Raw genomic sequence first — 16356 nt, 5'->3', positions numbered from 1 at the left:
ATCATTTTCGCGTGAGAAACGATCCTGGGGCCCGGGTTCGTTGCAACAGAGATCCGAGGGATCGAGGATCCATCGCGTGCTAAGCCTCGATTCGCTGTCTCCGGAGATTTCGGGCGACGATTATCGAAAAACGCGATTACGGCGACGGGCAGCATGTTCGATAGACGAAACGCTGCCATGGCTCTGCTGCCTTATTAATTATTTCCAGCAGAGACGCGCGGCGGATGCGACTGCTCGAACATGTCTGCTACCGTGCTTCGCGTGCGATACACATTTTGTTGCGCAACCAATCCGGCCGTCAACGCGAAGTTCAAACGGGGTCACTGGTAGTAAACGGAAAACGAGGCGATTTTCCCATTTGTGCAGGCTTTTCTGGCCGTTTCGGAACCGTCGCAACAATGGCAGCGGCTTGCGTGTACGTAACGGCGTGTAAAAGTTGCTACGTCTCCACTGCTGTTTACAAGACACGAGCTACGAGGTTACGGTGTACACCTGGTGCAGCAAATCCGTTGGAACATTCTCCAAAATGAGCGTTCAATTTTAAAGAATTTTAATTTATGTACACTGTATATTATGCACCTAGCAATTTTAAATGCAATTTTTGTGTGTTGCATGGATTGAGATACGAACGGTAATTTCATGCATTTTATTTCATGCAGCATTTAGATCAGCCGACGTCGGGGGCGCGAGATTGAGAAACGTTCCAGCCCACAGGCGTTTTGTGCGTCCACGCACTCGCGCCGATTTCATTCGTTTCGAATCGTAACCAGGAAAATGACGGACTCGCTGCGCCGCGACCTCGACAATGCCTTTCGCTGTCGATCGAGCATTGTGCGCTGGTTCGATCGGTGACATAAGAAACGCCCGCCGCGCGAAAGCAATAGGGAATATTGCGTTTTAAACGGTGATCCGGTAATCGAGCAGACAGGAAACGGCGCGAACAGAAAAAGACAAAACATTGACACCGATAACGACTGAAACGCTCGACAACAAGCTAACGTTGTGTCCCTGACGACATTAAATAAATTGAAAAAAAAAAATGCAGGGAGAAATACTGGGAACTTTATGTGTCAAGGTGACTTCAGATCGGCGAAATTTTACTTGTCGATATACGAAGTACGAAATGTCAATGTTACTTCGCAACTGGGTAAACGAAAAAGAGAACAGGATGCAAAATGCCTTTTCATGCTCTGAATAAATAGTGTCGAGACATCCTCAAAGTGGTACAATTCCGATGCTTTGAACATTGAATGTCTGTCACCCTATAACCGTGCAATTAAAAAGGACAAGAACACAAAATGCGTCTGTATGCTTGTAACGAGAGCCGTAAACTTGTAATAGACCGGTCGAAACAAACATAAACGATTTAATATTCATATCGCGCATAAAATTTTTACGAAAACCTGCCAATGTCCTCGCAGCTTACGATTACCGGAGCATCAACGAGCAGAGTTTTCTAGTGGCAACTAATAATCACGTAACGTCTGTCCGGCGAACGGAAGCGCAGCTAGAGCTGTTAAATCGTGGTCTCGAACGCACAATTGCCTCCACGAAGTCTGTTAAAATTCTGCCGATCGTTCACCGTGTACAAAGGGAAACATTGAAAAGCGAAAAGACGTCTCGGAACGAGCGATTCGAATGCCTCGCGGGAGACTTCGATGCGCGGTTAAGCACGATCCGACGGGACTCGAAGCGTTAAATATACCTTACGCTCGGCTAACGATTTCCTTTGTGTCGCGGGCACGTTTCGATGGGTTATGGTTTCCCGTTTAAAATGCGGAACAGCGAGGCCCGGCTGCGTTAAAACGGCTTCATTGTGCGGAGACGTACGAGAGCGCGATTGTAACATCGGCGATGTTCCAGGAAGCATAATCCAGCAATCGATATTAGCCTGGCCGCGAACCACGGTCGGCGAACGGGCCAGAAGCAAATGATCGCATAATGTATTCGGAATGCATTTGCAAGATAATGGGGGGGGGGGCCTCGGTGGCGTTCCCCCCTCTGTAAAAATGGACTGGGACGCGTTGCATCCCGATGCAACACCCGCCCAAGGAAACTCCGTGGAAATCGCGAACGAATAGAGAGAGAGAAAGAGAGAGACAGAGACCTCCTCGCCGACAGACTGGCTCCGATGAATTTCAATGTAACGTTCTCGCTCGACGACTACGCCTTTTATCGTCTCTAAACCACATCCTTACACGGTTTTATCGCGAATCTTCGCTTCCTAGCGTTTCCGTCTGCCCGTCATTATCATAAATCGCGCGACGTCGTCCACCGTCTTCTTCGGTTACCTTTTTTTTTTTTTTCCTCCCGCGAACGAGAACCCGTCGATTACCGCTAACTTGGCAATGACGCCGGTAGCTGTGCGCGCACACCGTTCCCCTTAATCATCTATATTTTTATATTCCTAACAGGACTTACGCAATGCCCGCCGGATCGTTGGTAAATATAGGTACTTGCGTTACATCCAAAGGCGGTGACGCCGCGTCCAAGTCCATAAAAGAACCGCACCAAACGATCACACTCCCGATCACTGTGTCTCTCCGCGTATATCCTTCTCAAATATTCGAACTTTGCTCACTCACTCGCGACCGCGACTCGCTACACTCCCGAGCCCGCTTTTTCTCCCGTACGCGCGCGCGTATCTGTGTGCGTCACCCGCTTTGAATCATCCCCCATGGATCCCCCGCAGAGCTCTTTTTGCACATATCCCGAACGTGTCCAGAGCGAAACCGAGCACACTCCCGAGCGTCCCCGAAACCGGATCCTAGCCGGCGAACTTCTATTGTCACAGAAAGCGTCCCCGCTCGATCAAATCACTGCAACACCATGCCCCATCGATCCTCGAAAGATCTTTATACCTTTGCAAAGTTCCTTAAAAAAATTCCGGCTCCGTCCTTCACCGGTTAAACCGACAACAGCCTCGGAGTGGGAGCGGCGAGAACGACCGCGGAATTTTACCCTAATTCGATGGAGGGGACGACTCTGTTGTCTTAATGAATGGGCGTGTATCGCACTTCGTAAAGACGACTCATTGCTCCCTGTGGTAATTGAGGAAGCGGCTGATGTGGTGCACGCCCTTTCGCTTTGAAAGACAGAAAATAATAATGAGTGAGTGATTTAGCAACTGCAAGCATAAGGTGCTTTTCTTTTTCTTAAATTGAAAGTTTAGAAGTTTGTGATATACGGCTTTTCTTCTCCATAGTCATTTAAATATTATTTCTGTGGTCAATTAACCCTCGTGTTCGTTCCTCGTTCCGGTACCACGTTCTCGACACTGCTTCTGAATACATCGGTTGACAATCACTTAGGGAAATCTGCATACGCACGCTGCATTTTCCATGTTCGAGAAAGCCAACATTGATTTTGCACGTTGGAGTGCGTCCACGATTTTATCGGTAAGCAGATTCAATTATTCAGTCATTTTTTAATTGATCAACGTGCAGAAACGCTTTCAATCAGTTGCGTAATCCCTGATTGCACCGGACATCTGTTTAACCTCAATAACCGTGCAACGATTTATTCCTAGGAATAGAATTGCACTCGCAGACCGGTGAATTATGAAAATGGGGGCCGGACGAGGGTTAAGAGCAGCGAATTCAAGGTCGGGATCGCGACTTTCGACGAGTTGAGCAATAGACGGCAACCGTAAGAGCGCTGTTCGATCATCTAAGCTAAACCAATCTTCCGCTGATGGATCTTCGGGTAGGAAAGGATGTGTACCAACGGTGACGTAAGCGTCGAGCGAATCGGCCGACGAAAGTTCGATTTTGCGAGCTCGCCTTTCGTTTCGGGACGGCGGCGGTGCCGCGGGTTTCGGCGTGCCCGGTCGCTTTCTAAAGTCGAGGGACCGGTCGTTGGTACCGGAAACCGCTGGTCCGCCGAAAAAGTCGAAGAATCGCAGGTCGAGTGCACTTCAACAAAGTCGAGCGCGAAGCGTGGTCGGCGTTGGCAGAAAAATTACAGGGGGAACGAACCGCGGGGATTCGTTCTAACGCGCAAAAAAACCGACCGGCTCGCGTTACGGCCAGGTAGCCGCATAATTTCTGATCGGTAGGCTCGCGCATCCTTGACACCATCTGCCTAAAGGATGTGCTAAAGGTCGTAGCCAACGCGCGCGGTCTGACATAACGTCCGATTTCGCGATCGGACTGTTTCCTTTAATTAAAGAATCCCTGCCGTTCGTGCTTGTTTGCCTGGTTGATTTTTTAACAAATAATGTTGAAATATATGTGTGTTTATATATATATATATATATATATATATATATATTTGCCTAGGCGGAGAATCGAGTACACGCGAGCCACGCCGCACGAAACTCATTTCACCGATGGAAACGCCGGATATTTATAGCTGCGGGAACGTGAGATGAAAGTAACGCGGCACGGCAAAAGTGTAACACTTTTACGGAAGACCGGAGAACCGGTGGACTTTCCAGATTCTCCGCGAGGATCTCTATTATTAATTCAAGGTCGGATCAGGATTCAGACACACGCAGGGAGAGACAGACAGAGAGAGACAGAGAGAGAGAGAGAACAACGGGGCAGGATTCTGGGATTCGAGCGCGTCTCGAGACAATGAGATTCCTTCGGGAGAGCTGCGTGACTCCATTTTGGAGAACGTCGAGGAGCGTGTGTGATCAAGCGTTAATCCAGTTTTTTCACAGAGAATCCTCAGGGGATGTCCCGCATCACGATGGATGGGTTCGGAGATCTTCTCCGGAGCGGCCTTGACTCCAGAAAAGAGCGAACCCGTTTCGCGCGAGCCTCGATCCCATTCTCTTTCTCTCTCTCTCTCTCTCTCTCTCTCTCACACACACACACACACGCACACACACTGTCTTATCAACAGGGAGAGCGACAATCGAAACGATCGCGGAACGAAGAAACTTTCGCCGGATATCGGATAATATTTCGCGGGTCTGGAACCATACGCCGGGTTTTCTCGAGAGAGAAAAAGAGAGAGAGAGATAAAGAGAGAGAAATATAAGGGGGAAAGAAGGACGGCGACGCTGCGCGAAAGCGCACGGAGAAAAACGGTAACGGGCTCGCGAGAGTTCGGTGTTGGGCAACACGTAGAAAATTCGGGAGCGAGCGAGCAGAGATTTCGGAGGTTCGTGACGGAGCGTGTTCGTGGATCCTTGTCGAGCAGACGGTCGTGTTTCCCCGGTGATCGAACTTACCCGTCCCCATGGCTGACAGCAGCCTCCTTCAGCCACGATTCTTCCTTGTATAGGTGGTCCAATGCTGGATGATTTTCACTGGTCGGTCAACAGTGTGAAAGAAAAAATAAATAAACCACTGTAACACCTTTCGGTGGTGACGTCGAGGAAAAGGACGAACTCCTCGTCCAGCCGGTAGACCGCGGACGAACTGGTGGCTGGCGAAGACTTTTGGTGAGACTTCGACGTGAGACAACGACGACGTCATCGCCGGCCTGGTGTCTCATTGGCCGGCGGTCCTTCTCTTTGCTCGACTTGCCTCTCTCTTTTCACCGGGCCTCCCTCCTCTCCTTTTCCTTCTACGAACTCCTCTCTCGCCGCCGCTCGCTCTCGCCACCACCTCTTCCGCCGCCCTCGCCGCCGCTCCGCGAACTTCCTCTCCTCTCCGTCGCACACCTGAACGATAGCGATCGCTCTTACCTGTTCTATCGCTCGCTCTCGCCGCGGCGGGGCTAGAGCAGCGGAGTCGCTCGAACGACGCGCGAACTCCGAGAGCTCGGCGCCTGGAACCAATCCGCCTAGCCGCTTCGCCGTGCTAGAGACCCACGGAGAGCTCGTAGAACCTGACAACGTAGCCTCCGAGGAGGATACGCCGTGCCAGAGGTCATTCCAATCGAAATTTCGATCGCGCAGACTACCACAGAATCGATGCCACCGGTCCCCACGAGTGCTCGTGTATCTGTAACTCTAGGATCAAAGATTCCGACATCTAGAATCAAAGCTGGAATTACAGCTACCTAGACCCTCTGCGAGCTCGTAGAGCTTGCCAACAGAGTTCTAGACAGGGTTAGAATTAGAACTAGCCAACGACTCCGCCATAAACGCGAAACCTAGCACGTGGACACTGCTGGTGTGGGTTCAGAGAAGGATACGCGGTGCCAGAGGTCAATCGAATCGAAATTTCCATCACGCGGACCATCACAAAATTGATGCCAGCCGTTTCCACGGTCGCTAGTGCATCCGGAGCTCCGGCATCAAGGATTCAGTTATGAGGATTGCGGCAGGTCTAGAAATACAGCTATCTAACCTACCATTGTGGGTTCAACGAAGAACATGTGATCCAGGAGATCAATCGAATTTCCATCACGCAGACTATTAGAAAATTGACGCGACCTGCGTCCGCGGTGTAGAGTGGATCCACAGTTCCAGGATCAAAGACTCAGTCGTGGACATTGCGCCAGGGCTAGAAACGGCGCTACCTATCATGGCTGCGTGGGTTCAACGAAGCGATGCCAGAGGTCAATCGAATCGAAATTTCGATCACGCAGAGTATTACGGAATTGGTGCCAGCAGCTCCTTATGCCTGCCATTGCTTCTGGAGTTCGAAGATTTAGCTCCATGTCGGGATCTGAACGGTCTACAGTGCGCAAGTACCTCTGCAAGCTCACAGAAACTAGCATCGCGGGTTTGCCAAGAGGTGCATCACGCCATAAGCGAATCAAATCGAAACTTTGCTCGCACAGATTATCGCAACATGGCTACCAACAGGTTCTAGGGCTGCTATTGCGTCTGGAGTTCTAAGGTCGAAGTTTTTGCTCCGGACATTGCCGTAGAGCTAGAAACGCTTGGATCTAGACGTTCTACAGCGTGTAAGACCTTCCGCGAGCTGATAGAAACTGGCATCGTGTATTTACCACGAAGTACATCATAAAACTATGCTCGCGCAGATTATTACAATATCGGTACCATTATGTTCCAGGCCTACTCTTCCGTTTGGTGTTTTAGCATCGACAACGCAGCTGTCGATACAAGGCAATCAAAATCGGTAGCAGTGGCTTCCAATGGATCTGAATCTCTGTGATCGAGGATTCAATCGAAGGGACCGTTGATTAATCTATCTTCGGGTCTCGAGGGAATCCGATCACACCTGCACCCTATACATCAAGACCCCAGCGAGTAACATACTTGGACAACGCGTTCCTACACAGGATATTCATGAATAATTCACGGGGCAGCAGGCGCGAAAGCGATACCGATATATTTTTCAACCGGTGCAGTGCATCCCGATGGATCTACATAAGATTCGCGGACGCTTGCTCTCTCGCGCTCGCGCGCGCGCGCGCGCCAACGAGCAGACGAGTCTGAAATTCCTCACGGCTGGATCGCGAGGCTCTCCAGTGGAGAACACACGGGTTTTTCTTCTGGCCGCGAGATCACAAATCAATGGGGACGTCGAACGAGCCGAGCGGAGCCGAGCCGAGCGGAATGGAGCGGAATGGAGCCCGCGTTCCCGGTGACGCGGCGCGTTTTCTACGCTGTCTTTATGAATCAAGCGCTGCCACAGCAGGCCGTAGATTAAGCGTAATGGTGCAAAGTATATAGCCGCGCGCCCGTGGATTCTTCTCTCTCCGTGGCCTCCGCCTGTGAAACGCCTCGAGGCGCCGGGGTTCAGCGACACCGGTGTACTCTAGCCGAGGGTACAGTGTCATTAGAGACGCGCAAAACGCGCGCGTGTATGCCTCGCTGCGCGAGTTACTGTCCCGCGATAATTCCGCCTGGGACCGACGTTTATTAATGCCTCGCAATCAGAATTTGAGGGATCCTACGAACAGCACTTTTACTGCGTGACCCTGGCTCGTTTGAACAGCCATCATCGGGTAGAAAGTAAAAAGAACCTTTTTTGCGATAAAGCTTCTTCTTCGTGCTTGCCAAAATTGCGGCCCTTTCTGCTGGATCGCTTGAATCTCGTTTAGTTTTTATATTAAATTACTACAATTTTTCTTTCGATTCTTAGTAAGAAAGAGAATTTCCTTTTTGGACAATTGAAAAGAGCATAGACAGCAATCTTTTGATCAGAGACTAGTGTTCATCTCTCAAATAAACTCACGACGGAGAAGAAATACGTGTGATGTTCCTCATTTGCATTAGCGTTTCTCAGAATTTTTTCAATGACAAATGACAAAGTGCCGATGATCTCTGCGGGGTTGCTTGAATCCAGAAATTCGAGGAGATCGATCAATTTATTCTAGCAATAAAAAGAACAGAAAATCTTCAGCAATCTTCATCTCAGAAACTGGTTCTTCTTCTTCGAAATAAACGTACAAAATGTGAAGTGAAACAATGGAGCTATTTTTCAGACATTTTGTCGCCGAGTTTAATAATGCGGTTTCTCAACTTTACACTCTTTCATTTGAACATTTTTGCCGAGTTCCTTCAAGGCTGCCGGTTTTTCTGTCAGCCAGAAAAAATTCAACCGGTGTTTTTTAAACCTTACGGTATTATTCCGATCTCTACAATAAATTTCAAAGATTCTTCTAGAGCATGCCAGCCGATCGAAGTCAGAAATGCCTGCTTCGTTCTCTAGTTCTACTGACAGTAAAGTAACAAGAGGAACGTTTAATCATTTAGTGAAAATTGGAATAATGTGGTAGAATGTAAGAGACTGTAACAACCGTTAAGTTTCTTCAATCAATCTCTAACGGCTCCCACTCATTAATATCAAACATTTATGTATTTTTCAAGCCTCGATAATTAACCACTTAGTGTCCAATATGTTTCAGCGAATTACCGTAGGCTATTCAAATATCCTCCGCCTCCAATCGAGCGAATCGACGTGTACCTAATTATCGAAAGTGGTGACTGCCACCGTCGACGCACATCAACGCTCTAGGAAGCGACTGGAATTTATTATAAATTCTCTGGCCGCAACCATGCAAAGAGATTAATCTGATTCGATTCCGGATTCATTTCAGGTGGCTTTGGACACCTGCGTGTCCACGGAGACTCGTAATTACGCATTCTTGGTGTAACGTGCTCCACGGACACCGTGGAAAGTGTGAAACCCTGTTGTACAACCGGCGGTTACATCGGTCTACGCAAATAGTCGCGGAGGTTTCGCAGCCCGGTGGAATTATCCGCGACAGAGATTCGTTTTCTATTTTTTTTTCTCTCTCTCTCTCTCTCGTTTTTCGTTCACCGATATCCCCGAGGCTATTCAATCTCCGGTTTCGTGCTTCCTGTTCCACGAGCGCCGTCCTGACGCCTAAACGAGTCGAGCGACGCATAACGAGTCCCAGGCAGGATCCCTAGATCCCATGAATTCTCCCTTCCGCAGATCGGAGGCAACGATCCGTGAGGCACGATGCAATCTTTCGAAGCATCGAGCAACGATCCATGAGACCCGCACGGAGGATCTGGCTTCCGTGAATCCAGGCTACGATCCCCCCGAGATACGGAACGATTTTGCCTGATTAAAAGGGTAAACTTTGCTTTCGCGAAGATCGCCATTGTTTATCCTTGCCTCGGCTGAAACGGTGTTGCGCAACGATCGTTGCGTTAGCCGGGATTCACGCTGGTCAAGAGATCGATGCGAAACTCCTCGCCCGCCATCTTGGGTCTCCGGGAATGCCGAAAGTTGCACAGGACTTGCCGGACCTCGCCGAACTTAGCGTTATTCGAGATTCACTGAAACGAGGGCAATGCCGAACCTCTCACTTTCAATATAAAGTTTAGATAACAGGGAGTCTGTGTCCTCTGAGATCCAGGATGTCAGATAAATTAGAAATATCTTTTAATCCTAACAAGTGACTATCCAGCGCGACGCTAAGGACCGTTTACGCTTTCGCAGAGACATTCCCTAGACGCCTTAGTATTTCAATCGCCCCTAATGGAACAGCTACCAACTGAAACGAACCGCCAGGAGTCAGGTTAATGACAATTTTGATACCTCGAGTTAGAACAGCCTCGGGCCCCGGCTGTCCGAGACGCGGCTTCTCGCGTCTTCAAGCGGCTGCACGAACGCTCGAAGGTCTCGCGATGATGAGCGTGCGTTCGAAATAGTGAAATTTCATTTGCAGGTTAATTTGAACTTAATCGGGGGGAATGTTTTCGATGCGGCGCGCGTGTATCGCCGGCACGAAAGTAAAGACGGTTTCGCGGAACGTTCAGGTTTCCGAGTATCACCTTCTCGGAGTCACGGGTGCACCGGTCGGGTCCCGTGCGGCTTTCCATCTCGAAGAGCGATCCCAGGCATGCCTTTCGGAGCACACCTTGTAGCTTCCAGTCCGTCGCGTCGGCCACACGGTATAGGTAACGGGTTCGTGGGGGCACACGTTCATTTCGTATTCTTTTCGTGGATGCGTCATCCGCTTGGCCAACTGCGGATAACTTCGATGCAGGGCCGGCCGATCGGTTGCTCGATCAAGTTTCAAAAACCCGGACCAGCTCTCCATCGGCGACCATCGCTTGTAAGTAGCCCCGGACATCTTATACATTTTTTTTTCGGGCACGTTCACGACACCCCGTGACGATCAAAATGAACGACGACACCGTACGAGGGCTGCCGTAATAGATACCTGTCCCTTTAAACAGCTCTCTTCCTCCTCGTTCTCCAACGCCTCTTCCTTCATTTTTATCCTTTTCTTCTTTATTAAGTGCTTAGGGTCACACGTACCTGTTGCGGCTATCAGGGGGCTGCGGGTCTTTATTTTTTAAAAATTCTTCATCAAGCTGCTACGATCGAATAAAAATTCTCGAATAACTTAAATGAGCTGATGGCGATATATCCACACCCTTAAATTCTTTCTACCGTTTTGTATCCCATGTTTGCCACAAGTGCATGAGATCCGCAGTTATTAGCAGACCTAGGAATTTAGGAGCCACCTAGGAATTTCTTCTTTTAATAAGTTTAGTCAGGTATTCTCGAATTCTTTTAATCGTTCCACCGTTTCAGATTGCAACTATTCATTTTTATCATGAATGCACTGAATGAAGATTGCAACTATTCATTTTTATCATGAATGCATCATGAAAGCGCTACACTATAAATGTTCCTCCGACTGCATTACCGTCCAAAAATGGTTTTACGTGCCTCAAGTTTTCGTCCTTATATAAGAATATTTTGTCGCTGGTAAAGGACTCATTCGGAAGAGGAAGGTTCAATCCAGTGCGCGTTGGTCAGGGGCTGCCGAGGTTATGCAGATATTTGGTAATATAAGCGTCAGAAGTAGGCCAAAAATTGAATCCAAGCATTTTTACGCCATTGGATGAGTTTTCTGGATGAAATCGAGAGCAGCGCGCGCTAGAAAATATCTCCAGCTACAAATTGAGCTATATTTTGTCTTGATTCTCTGCGAAATAAAGCCGAAAACTTGAAGCACGTTTCTGGCAAGTCGGAATTCATAATATCGATAATACAGAGCAAAAAATGTGACAAGTTTAGTCACAGACTAAAGACCCGTCGGATCAAGACCGAGACGGATCTCAAGTCTGAAGTCTGTGAATGGAAATTATTAATGAAAAAGTCACGTGACTATCCCGGGCCCGAGTGTCAAGAAATGCGGGAGTCTCGGCGTCGCGAGCGTGCATCGGGTTGTATCCGGCGGGGTCGGGCCGGCGCGAGTCTCGGATCACGTTTATTAAGCCGGCAATGGACGATAAAAGTCCGTTTAATGATGCTCAAGATCGCGTGACGTTGCGTCGCTCGTTCGATTAAGCGTGTCGTCCGTCGTGCCGAGTAATTGCCGGCTGGAAATCGTCGGCGCGCGATGCCGAACGTGTCCGTCGGGACACGTCGAAGCCGACGAACGGCGGAGGTCCGGAACGGGTCGTTGACAGTAATTGTTGAACAGAATCGCGTACGGTTCGACTGACGTTTAGTTCCTCGCGTAAACCTGGCGACGCGCGGCGAGCTGGCCGAATCGCGACGAAACAGTCGCGTTAAAGTGCGACGCGATTATTCCTCTCATTAAACTTCGAGGGGGGGATGGGGGGATACTTTCTCGCTCGGTGACATGAATCAAACGCTCGCGCGCGATCGACCGGTTACGGCTATGTCCTGTGAATCAAGCGGAATACCCTCCTCGCGACGCCGCGCCGCGCCGCGCCGCGCCGATTATATGCCGCAGTCTCTAATCGAAACGGGGAAATCTACGCGAATAAGCTGAGATCGTGTCGCAGCCAGCGACCTCCAGCCAATCTAGGAATTCCTGTTGCACGCCACACGGAAAAGCGTATTATATCGTGTGTCGCGAGGGCCGCGAAGCGTGCGCGCCCCGTGTGCATTGTGATGTAACGACGATGAATCAACGGATCGGTCGATCGTTCACCGATGCCCGACACACGTGCCCGGAACGCTCGCGAATCGATCAATTACAGAAACGATCGTGATATTCGTCGCCGTTTCTAATCCGATATCGCGTTCCCACTCGGTGATCCTTCGTATGATACATTCTCCAGTCTTGACGATTCGGAGAATTCAGATTATTTACCCCATCTTCTTCGTTATTCTCTTTGAAGAATTTGGAACTATTACAACGTCGCGAGACTGCTGTGACCTGAACGGTTCAAGTAAAACGCTCTGCCGAGATTCTTGTGCGTTCGCATTTGTGAATCGTAGGACGGTCTGTAAATAAGTTTTAAGTGCTTGCAGCACCTAGACTGCTTGGTAGTATTCAATTGGAAAATATCCAAATAGCCGTTCACTCGGTGCGAAGGTAGAAAGTGTGCTGCTGTATAAATTTCTATAAATCCTATGCAGAAAGAAAGGCTGCTAAACGTTTCAGTATGTGCATACTGTCCCATTTAATGAAAGTAAAGATATTTTGGAAAGTGAGGAACAGTTTTCGATCCCGAAGTTCCCCAATTTTTGAAGAAGTCTCCAATTTTTTAACAACTCTTAAACAGAACAGTTTAACGTCGATTCCTGCGTGCGTTGAAAGTCGAAATCCTGTCTCAGTCGAAGAGAAACTCGCGGTACGATCGACGACCGTCCGGCAGGTAGTTAGACAGCTCAGGCGTGCATCGTGAATGTTCTTAATTCGCGTAAAGGTACCTTCGAAAAGGTTCACACATTAAAAGAACGATCGAGCATCTTTATCGCGGCCGGGCATCGATTATCTAATGCCATAACAACCTTGATTATATAATTATCCGTTCACTCGTACAAGAAGAGGTATCCTTCGGGTTTTACTGCACTTTTTGTTTTCCATCGAAGCATCGATCCTCTGTTTCTCGCTCGCGAAAACGGCGTCCGCCTCTTCTTTATCGCTGCGGATCCCATCGGCGGTAATATTATACTACAATTACGCATGCCGCTGATGAAAATCAAGGACGCCCGTTCCCGGAGCCATCCCCGCGTATCATTACGCCAGGAAATGTTTACACGAGCTCGGACATTCTTTGTTTTGCAACCGAGCTTCGCGAACGAACTAGTGAAACCGCTTTTGTTAATCCGGCCTGTGGGAAATTCGATTTGACGCAAGCTGCCATTTTTGTGGACTCTGACGCTGGAACTATCAAACATTACAAGCCGACTGGTTCGCGTCGCCTGGAAGTAAAATAAAATTGCAGTTCAGACAATTCTTTCGACCTTGTGAGATAAATAATAATCTTCGAGTGATTTAAAACGATCTTTATGCATTTCAAAAATAATATAAAAGAACATCGGTGGTGCTCGGTAGGCACCCTTGGAGCAGGATTTTGGATACCCGGTCGTTGTAAAAACTGAGACCGAGCGATGCAGACCTAAGTCAATAAGTCTTCGGCTGAAAATAACAATTTTCTTCCTAAAGGACGCTTTCTCCGAAACCGATGCGATTCAAAACCACACTGGAAAGCCTCGATACGTTACTGGCCGATGCGTTACGGCTCTCCATGTGGGCAGTCCGAATGTTCTCGTGATCCGCCCACGCGCTCGCAGTCGCGTTTCGCGCCAAATCCAGCATCGATATCGTCCTGTTCGGCGAAAAAACCGGGACTAAGTAATACTTCGTCGACAGGCCACGAAAGCTATAGCCTCGAGGATATTTCTGCCGCTTATCTCGCCTTGGTGCGGGTATAACGCTTCGCGCAAGAAAAAATCGAACGAAGAGAAACGATTTTCTCCCACTGATTTATCCGAACCTTCAGCCTTCAAATCCACGCGAAGAAACCGTTAAAAATATTAACACCCCAGAAATAATTACGGAAAATTAGAATAGTCCTTCCGTAATTAAAGGAGTACCATGCACGAGGCAAACAGGACGGTCTAATAACTGAAAATGAAGGAACGCATGGGAGTTACACTTCGTAACGTAGTACATTTTAGAGGATTACACAGGATTACAGAGGAGTACAGGAATAATTGTGCGTCTCGAATTCGCTCGAAAATAAAACGCCACGCGAGATAGCCGGAGCTCATCATCGCCAACGAAGGAATGTCCGAGCCTGGTCGAGTTATGGTCGGCGTTGAATTGGCCTGTCCTCTAATTGAACGTACGTCCTCCTATAGTACATAGCACGTTTTCCTGGATCGAGAACCCGTACGATTTTCATTCGGCGTCGCTCGCAGTCCGTAGGCTCGGCGAAGCGGATCGGCGACGTCCTCTCCCAGCAGCCGTTGGATCATCCGCGGCTCCCGAGTAGATTAGGACGTTAGGCGAATCGACGTTGCAGGTTCTAAGGATGCTCGTTTTAAGGATACTCGCGGGAGATGGGCTGGAACAGGAATAGCAAGGATGACGTAAGCGCCCAATCTGCACCACAGGTTTCGCGCACACCCGAGACCGTTCGCGTGTGTTCGCGACTTCACCGACACGGCTGGTCGCGACACATCGGTTCAGTCACCACTGCAAATAGCCCTGAAGAAATCGACGGTGAACTTCTCCGGCCGCGCGAATTTCCGAGCGGAGAGAAACGAAACCGCGCGCGCGCCGATTTTCGGCTCTCCGCGGTTTCGTTGATCGCCGACCTCGCCTGCTGGCGACTGAACCTATTTTTCTCTCTTTTTCGTTTTACGCAATCCGTCGATTGGCCTGTCGGGAAACGATTTTCTAAACGGGCGTCGGTTGACTCAGCGCTGATTTATTTCTGCGAACTCGAGGAAATCGCGAACTCGACGCTGCGAGTGGCTCTTAGCGCTTTTCGAAGCCTGCTGTCTAAATAATTGTTCTAAGCAGTCGGGAATAATTGCGTTAGCGACTGCTCCGAGTCGAGAGAATATTTGTAAAGCGACTTAATTTCACTGTAAATGTTGTATAAGATCAACCCTCGGATGGCAGGACTTGAGTCCATTTTGTCCCAAGGATACAGACGTTCCATTAAATTATAATACTTTAGCAGCCAATTTAAATTACTAGCTGCTGTGACTCCCATTAATATTCGGACACATTTAGACGGTCGCTTTTTTAACACATCTGCCGGCGATTATTTCATAAATTTTCAGAGCCCGTGATCCATGGCTGAAGACTTTCTAGTGGATTTTGCAACATCAACAACAATTTCGTTTGCGACTACCTAATATCGCTGTTTGAGTATGGCTTGAGTACGGTGCGCAAGGGCTAAAGGCAAAATGAGGTCAAAAGCATCGGAATAGTGGAGTAATAAACGCTCTTCCGCGCGCCCGCATCCGATTCCGATGTTCGATGTTCAAGGCGACACGGTGAACAGTACGCGAAGCGACCGGATGCATCGATGGTAATTTATCTGCCGCCAAATCGGTTTGTCCTTCGGTGTTAATTCGTCTAGCGAAAGTCACGGGGCTAATCAAAGACGCGTTAGCGATCGGACAACCGAGACGAGCACGCAATAAAGAGCAGGCCCGCGATCGATCGAATCGGCCGAGATCAATGCACGACCTTCGGGGTGGTCGTACGGAGAATATCGATCGAACTCGCAGATTTCATTTTTCGATTTTTTTCTTTCTTTTTTTCTATTCGCGCGAGGCTATCTAGAGAACCAGAAAGACCACCGCGTAGGCCAACGCGTGTGGGTAGCTTGGCCTTCAAAGTCCTTCGCTGGAAAAGTAGGGACCAGGATCGTCGTACGCGTAGGCCTTCGGCAAGTGGGAGGACTGGATTAAAGGCATCTCTCCATTACGCGTAACTGTACCTACAACCATCGAGAAAGTCGTCTCGTCCCGCTATCAAGCCTTCAATGATTTAGATCTTCCCTCGTAACATCGCTTATCTCCAATCCGGAAGTCGATGGGATTAAACCACCTTGAGCGTTTCAAATACGTAGCAATCTTTTCACATTTTTGCTGAGTAAATAGTGAAGTTGAAAGTCAATTTCGAATACGGCCTTCGGTATACCAGTCTTGTAACTGTTTCGTTTAAACAATTCTCACTATCTAAACGAATCGTAAAACACGAGGCCAATTAAACGTAAAAAGGAGTTCGGAAAAGGAGTGACACTTGGCAAAAAATCACTGTGAAATG

The 16356-nt window shown here is 48.8% G+C and overlaps 1 protein-coding gene across 1 annotated transcript in view; it reads right to left on the bottom strand.

Moving 5' to 3' along the window:
* The window catches only part of Dpy (fibrillin-like protein dumpy), a 128426-nt gene extending 123077 nt beyond the window's left edge, over window positions 1-5349 (bottom strand). Inside the window, exon 1 of the mRNA XM_076797411.1 lies at window positions 5183-5349. Within this exon, the coding sequence (XP_076653526.1) occupies window positions 5183-5192 (10 nt within the window). The 5' untranslated portion in view covers window positions 5193-5349. The remainder of the gene's footprint in view (window positions 1-5182) is intronic.
* Between the last annotated feature and the right edge of the window lie 11007 nt (window positions 5350-16356).

This window comes from Halictus rubicundus, chromosome 12, assembly GCF_050948215.1.
Source record: "Halictus rubicundus isolate RS-2024b chromosome 12, iyHalRubi1_principal, whole genome shotgun sequence".
Lineage (NCBI taxonomy): Eukaryota > Metazoa > Arthropoda > Insecta > Hymenoptera > Halictidae > Halictus > Halictus rubicundus.
The sequence above is the reverse complement of the archived record's forward strand: the minus strand, read 5'-3'. Positions and strand labels throughout refer to the sequence as shown.